At 33.3% G+C, this 7,580-nt stretch overlaps 1 protein-coding gene across 1 annotated transcript; it reads left to right on the top strand.

The window, feature by feature from the left end:
* Positions 1 to 5,462: 5,462 nt before the first annotated feature.
* On the top strand, positions 5,463 to 7,111 carry LOC105112336 (E3 ubiquitin-protein ligase PUB23-like). The gene has a single exon (XM_011008015.1). It carries the CDS (start codon positions 5,748 to 5,750, stop codon positions 6,993 to 6,995), a length of 1,248 nt encoding a protein of 415 aa, XP_011006317.1. The 5' UTR covers positions 5,463 to 5,747; the 3' UTR covers positions 6,996 to 7,111.
* Positions 7,112 to 7,580: the final 469 nt, after the last annotated feature.

Below are 7,580 nucleotides of genomic sequence, written 5' to 3'. Positions count from 1 at the left end.
TACTACAAATTAAAGGTATATTATATTATTAGATATATTATTATAAAACATGCTTTAGTTAAAGAGTTATTGATATTTCAAGTGCAAAATGATAATATAAAATCATGATAAAAATGCACTTTTAAGTACTAATCACATGTTAACAATTTATAATCTGATTGGAACCTCCTTTGTATATGATTTCTAATAAAATAATAAGAGTTTATACTATACTTGTTTGACATACTATTAGTAGATCCTCTAACCTTGACATTTATTGTTATCATTGTTTAATCCTTACGTCGATCTTACATCTCAAAGTTCTCATCAACTTTTTCTTCTTTTTCTTCTTTACTACTACTACTACTACTACTACTACTACTATTTTTATTATTATTGTAATTATTGTTACTATTGTTGTTGTTATTGTATTATTGTTATCTATAATTTATACAATTAACCTCTTTGTGGTTCGAAGCCGGTCTTGCCAAGTTATTTATTACTTCAACACTCCTACACTTGGGAGAAGACATCAATCTTTTGATCGTATCACTCACTATTTTAATATTTAAAGGTTGGCAAATTTTATAACTAGATGTTCACAATGTATTTTTGGATGGTTCACTTTGGGAAGAGGTCTATATAGAGCAACCCATAGGTTTTGAGCATCCTATTCCAACTACTTATGTCTATCGAATTCACAAATCTCTTTATAGCTTGAAATAAGCCCCTCAAGCATGGCATATAAGGTTAAGTGATTTCCTTCTTTTTATTGGTTTCATGCTTCCAAGGTTGATGCCTCCTTATTCATCTTATTTATGGGTTGTAACATTTGTTATCTTTTTATTTATGTTAATGATATTCTACTCACTATAAGTAACTCCGCTTTGTTCAACACCTCATAACTTTCATGAGTTTAGATTTTAAACCTCAGGATTTGGGTATTGCTTATTAATTCTTTAGGATTGAAGTTACACGTATTAAAATAGGTGTTGTTACTCAATTTTTGACCCGTTATCCAATTTTTGACCCACCCTTTTGATAAAAATTTTAAAAAATCCAAAAAACATATTTTTTAATATATTTGCATCTTTTTTATTATTTTCAGTATTGTCTTAAAAAAATTTAAATTTTCAAAGATCTTTAGAACATGTTTAATTTTTAACATGTTATATTTTAAAATCACTGATTTTTCTCATTTTGAGTTGATGTTGATAAGAAAAATCTAAAAAAAAGAAAAATCAAATTTCCAAAAACAAAAAAAAAGTTGAGGGACCAAGTTTGGAAACCTAATAATATTTTTCCCTATAAATATTGGTCTCCTCAATACACACGAGGGAGATATTATACTTATTTGAAATATTATTAGTGGATCCTCTAACTTTGATATTTATTTTTATTATTATTTAATCATCACATTAATCTCACATCTGAAAATTCTCTTTAACTAATTGTTATTATTATTTATAATTTATATAGTTAACCTCCTTACGACACTCCTACACTTAGAAAATGACATCAATCTTTTAAACATATCAATTATCTTTTTCAACCATTGTTATTCTAGCATACATTAAGCAAATAACCACCAAAATCTTCAAGTTTTGATTCTAACAAACATAGAGAAAAATACAAACAAGAACACAACAAGTAAGAAAGACAAAATTAAAGTCAAGTTGTCATATAAAGCTTTAATTCACAATTTTATTACTAAATATTTCCTTTCCTTTTAAGTAGTTTGTCTATCTAAAAAGTTTACATTTCCTTAAATAAACCAGAAATTAACATAAACAAACTATGAAACCTGAAAATAAAGGGAAAGGCAATAAAAATCCTAAACAAACTAGGAAAAAAAATATTAAGCATAAGTTTTAATTTTCTAAACAAGATAAAAAAAATAAAAATAACTATGAAAATAGATAATTTTTTTTTATCTAAAAATCCTTCTGCTATGCGAAGAATGGAAAACGAATAATGTTATAGTTGTCATTGGCTTTCATGATTTTCTAGTAGGATGCCGTTATGCATGAGGTTTCCTAGATGGAGGGAGCATGCAGCTATTCTAAGGCCTAGGAACGGACATATATGAATGGAGATGGCAAGGTTGAGAAGGATGATAAGGATTACACTCAATAGGGCATAACATTAGCATATTAAGTTGATTTTATTTTTTCAAATCTTAATTTTCTCACTTGGTGATGTATGAATACAAATCTAGTCTCTAAATGAAAAGCTTATTTTTATTATATTTGATGATCTTCATGCTCTAACCGATTATAGATATCTAATCTTTTTTAAATTTAATGTTCTTAATAGGTCCTGTGTAGGATAAATAGGATAATTATTCATACGTGAAGGGAATGAGGCTTTATGCATAGGCAAGGTGATGCCTATTCTCGAACAAAGGTATTACCCTTTTATACCCGTGGAAGACATTACTTCTATATCCAAACGAAATGTATTTCCTTTGTATCAAGTAGTGTGGTAACTTTATATTTGGGTAAGGCGTGTTTTATACCATGGAAAGGTAGAACCACACATGGAGATAAAGTGTTGCCTCTATCCATATACAGGGTGGACACTCCAACTAGGGGGTAATACAGCTTTTATACCCGAGTAATGTGGGTTTCTTCGTTCTTGGAGGGCATTTGTCTTAATACATGAGCTAGTGCGCTTTTATAACGTGGTAAGATGGGATTATATACTTAGGAAAGTTGTGTCATTATTCCTGAGCAAGGTATACATGTATACCTTGTCAAGGTATAACCACACATTTATAGAAGCATCGCTTTTATACTTGACAAGGTTTGGCTAGACAAGCATGTTTGTTTGGTGTACATCTAAATTTTATAGTTTTATACTACAAATTTGGCAGTGTAGTGGTGAAGGCTTTAAGTTGTTCTTGGGTGGTCCAAAGATCGAGCGTTCATCAACATTTAAACTTGTTGTAGAAACCAACAAAAATCCTCCAGAGGTTGTACACTAGTACTTGTAATGTTTGTAACCGTTTCAAGGTCTGAAGTTTTTGGATTCTTTACGATGGAAAGAGCGAGGAAAAGAAATGGAGAATGAAAACTAGCTTTTTTGCTTAGACCTCGTAAATAGTGCAACTAATAAGGGTTGGAAAACCTATTATAATGAGATAACTCTTCACAAGATGGAGATGAGGTGACTGACGATGGAGTATGATGGTCTGGTTCATTAGAACACCTGCGAAACAAGTGTCCTTGATAGAAGGGAAGACCTTTTGATCACTAGGTTAGTAAATAAAGAAATAAAGATTGAGAAAGTGTTAGGTGTGGGCTTGAGAAGATCATGATGTAGGTAAAATTACCTGTTCCTTTTCATCAATAACTTCTTAAATTGATTGGGGGATAAGGTTTTCAATATTGATGGGTCATTATTGGGTAAACATGATGACATTATGATCATTACTAATTAATAATTAGGAAAAAGTAACCATAGAGGCATAAGTCTATTTAATGAGTATACCATATGTCCTTTTAGTAAGTGAGGGTCTAGTCGAGCTCCCTGGATAAAGGCTAGGCGAGTCCCCCATATAAAAAGACATTCTCTTTTAATGATGTGGTTGTTTTGTTTGTCTAGATTTTGTTCATGTGAAGTTTATCTACTTTGATTTTCTCATGTATATTTGAATGAATTATCATTTTGCATGTGTTAGTTTTGTGGTGGATAATGAGGCTATATAGAATACACACCAGATACGTGTCGCGCTTCGTTATAGGCTATTCTCAACTTGTCAATGAAAGTAGATGCATATAGAAGCCAAACTTCAAACCAAGCAGAGTACATCAAATATAAAATATGACATGATATGTAATTTAGAGAAGCTAGGAAAATGCAATGTTTAGTAGCAACAATGGCAGTGAATCAATTGCAGTAGTAGGAGTGAATTAATAAACATTAAAAATGCCAAGCCAATCCTAGGGAAAAAGTCTTGCCCAAACAGAAGAAGCAAATGTTAGGGGTGTTAAGGAATAGCAAAAGGAGAAACATCGGCTATGATTTCTAGAAGTTGCTGAGGGAGAATTATTGTCCGATTCACCTTCCTTTTTTTTTTTCTGCCGTGCACCTCCGTCACCCCCCTTACATCCATGCATTAGTTTGATTTTGAACATCCTCACCCTCCCCTCATAAGCTTTTCTCCTCCAATTCACCCTCTCTTTATTTTCATCTCCATGTACTGTTGTGCTGTTATCTCTCCCATGTAAAAGAATGAAATAAAGGGGATAATGAAAGGGGTGGGAATCACGTTCTAAACCATTTAGGCATCCAACAAAATTAAGGACAAAAATATAACTATACTATTAAAGCCCACGGCAAAAGACACCTCCCAGTCCACAATAAATGAATGAGGGGACTTAGTTTTTTTGTTTTGTTTTGTTTTAATGTTCCCTGACTATATCAAACATCATTGAGTTTTTCGAAGAATCTTTGAATGATATAATAATTAATATCTAGCATCATCAGTTTATTAAGGAAAAAGACAATCATCAAGGGAGTCCACATATATAATAAGGTTAGTGTTCGATCCATATCATGGACTATTTGTTAATGACAAGGTAAAAATCTGGATCATGGTCAGCAAAAGCCTGGACAAAAATCTAAGTTATAGGATAACTAGGCCATGTCAGAAAAATTGAGAGACCCTTTCCGTAACTCTTATTCAATAATGGGTTTTTAATGATCTTGCCATGAAAAATACGCGTAACGGTAATTAGTCAATCTAGGATTTTCTTAAACAAAAACTTCCAAAATTGACCAGATCCTTGGAATGTTACCTATGTAGTATGTAATTAAAAAACAGGGAAAAAGAAAGATCGTACTGGAGCGATTCATGAAGAGTTAAGACACAACCCAATAAATGCGTTGTAAACCCCGCGAGGCACATGAGAAGCTGTCGGCACCAGCCATGCATCACCCACCATCTAGCTAGCCAGATCACCAATCTGGACACCTTGAGTTATTGAAGAAGATAACCGTGTTTGCTGATATTAGTGTAATTGTTTTTTAAAGTAATTTTTATTTAAAAATATATTAAAATAATATTTTTTTTTATTTTTTAAAAATTATTTTTAATATCTATATATTAAAATAACCTAAAAATATAAAATAAATAATTTTAAAAAATAAAAATAAATTAAAATTTTTTAGATATTTTTAAAACACAAGCCAGGGAAATTGTAAACACAGCACACATTGCAACGCCGGCTCTTGTCCCAAGAGAAGAGAGAGTCCCCTCCATTCATTCATTTATTTCTCTGATAAGCTAAAGTCCACTCTTATTTTTGAGTTTTTCTTCTTCCAAAACCTTGGAAAAGGCCCTAAATTAATGCCTTCCCTCTAATTTTCCGTGTGTTGACTCTCAGTGGCTTCAACTTACAACTCGCATATAGATATAAAAACTACAACGCTATCCCCCGTAACTTTCAACAATTAAAGCTGTCTTTCAGATCAAAAAATAAAATAAAATAAAGCTATCTTGCAACTGCTAGTTCTAGCTACAGACAACTTGGAAGGTAAAATTTCCATTCAAGAAGTTTCATTTTTCAACTTTTTAATTCCCATACCTCTATCTTCAATCTATTTTTGGGCATTCAAGTACTCTAGTGCTTCTTCTGTTTTGGTATCAAAGTTAAGAGTCCTTTTGGTATATTTTTCTTGCAATATTAATTTCTTCATCAAAAAGATTAGAGTTCTATTCTTGATACCTTTGATAATATTCTTTATCTGTTTGTTCATTCAAAATGGATCAAATCGATGTTCCTTATCATTTTCTGTGTCCAATTCCGCGTCAACTCATGAGAGATCAAGTTACAATCTCTACTGGGATTACCTATGATAGAGAGAACATTGAGAGATGGTTATTTTCATGCAAGAACAACACTTGCCCTGTCACAAAGCAAGAGTTGTTTGCTAAAGATCCAACCCCAAACCACACTCTTCGACGATTGATCCAAGCATGGTGCACCCTCAATGCCTCGTTCGGTATCGAGAGAATCCCAACTCCGAAGCCGCTCGCTGACAGAGCCCAGATCTCCAAACTCCTTAATGATGCTAAGAAATTTCCACACTTGCAGCTCAAGAGCCTACGAAGGCTTAGATCGATCACGCTTGAAAGTGAAAGGAATAGAAGCTGTCTAGAGGAAGCTGGTGCAGTTGATTTCCTCGCTACAATCTTGAAAAATGGTGATTCTACTTCAATTGACATAGCTAGCGATGATGGTGAGTCTGAGTTCTCAAGAGCAAGTGATGAAGCATTGAACATTCTTTATCATCTCAAAATATCACAAAGGAAATTGAAGAATCTGATAACCAATGATGGCGATCAATTCTTGGAGTCATTACTTCAAATATTGAAGCACAGTAGCTATCAATCTAGAGCTTATGCGACAATGTTATTGAAGTCCGTCTTTGAAGTGGCAGATCCAATGCATTTGATCAGTATCAGACCAGAAATGTTTGTAGAATTAGTACGTGTACTCAATGATCAGATCTCACAACAGTCTTCAAAGGCGGCATTGAAGCTTCTTGTGGAGGTCTGTCCATGGGGAAGAAACCGAATCAAAGCTGTCGAAGGTAGCGCCGTTTCGGTCTTGATTGAGCTTCTTCTAGATAAATCAGACAAGAGAGCTTGTGAACTTGTTCTAGCTGTTTTGGATCTGCTTTGTGGTTGTGCTGAGGGACGAGCACAGTTATTGAAGCACGGGGCAGGACTTGCCGTTGTTTCCAAGAAAATACTTAGGGTTTCTCATGTTGCAAGTGATAAGGCAGTGAGAATCCTGTACTCCATTTCTAGGTTTTCAGCAACGACTAGGGTTCTTCAAGAAATGTTGCAGGTTGGTGTTGTGGCCAAGTTGTGTTTGGTTTTGCAGGTAGATAGTAGTTTCAAGAGCAAGGAGAGAGCTAGAGAGATCCTCAAGTTGCACTCCAGGGTTTGGAGGAATTCTGCATGTGTTCCTGCTTATTTGATGTCTTCTTATCCTTCTTCCTGATCGATTTGAGCCTTTTTTGTTTCGAGTATATAATTATCAATGGGGCTATGTTTGCCTCATCCAATATAATTTGAAATATTACACATTTTAATTGGGTACGAAAGATGTTCCCAGGAACAGAATCTCAAAGAAAATAAATTTTCTTTTTTTTTAAGCATCCATTTATGCTCTTATTTTGGTTGATTGTTTAAAAATACCTTCTTCTTACCTTACAAGTACAACCACTAAATCATTTTCTAGATCGTCACTTCCTACGCATTTCGAGATATATAGTAATTCACAAGGATGGCAAGGTTCCTTGCTGGAAAGGCATCTAAGAACATGCAATTAAGATTACAGTTCGGATTCCTCCTTTCACGATATATAAAAAGGCCCTTCTTTGATCGTTGTGGAAAACTAGTGCGATCTACGAATCTACATTTAAATCGGCAATCATGTTGACCTAGTCATGTGTGTTTAAAAGATGCATTTTATCATGAATTCCTGGTTAAGAAAAACATAAAAAGGTTTTAATGTATGCTAGCGTTGTTAAAATTATATTTTATTTTAATTTCAATTTTGAAAATTTTTAGTTAATTAACACAT

This window comes from Populus euphratica, unplaced genomic scaffold (assembly GCF_000495115.2).
Source record: "Populus euphratica unplaced genomic scaffold, PopEup_1.0 scaffold333.1, whole genome shotgun sequence".
NCBI classification, from domain to species: domain Eukaryota; kingdom Viridiplantae; phylum Streptophyta; class Magnoliopsida; order Malpighiales; family Salicaceae; genus Populus; species Populus euphratica.
The sequence above is the reverse complement of the archived record's forward strand: the minus strand, read 5'-3'. Positions and strand labels throughout refer to the sequence as shown.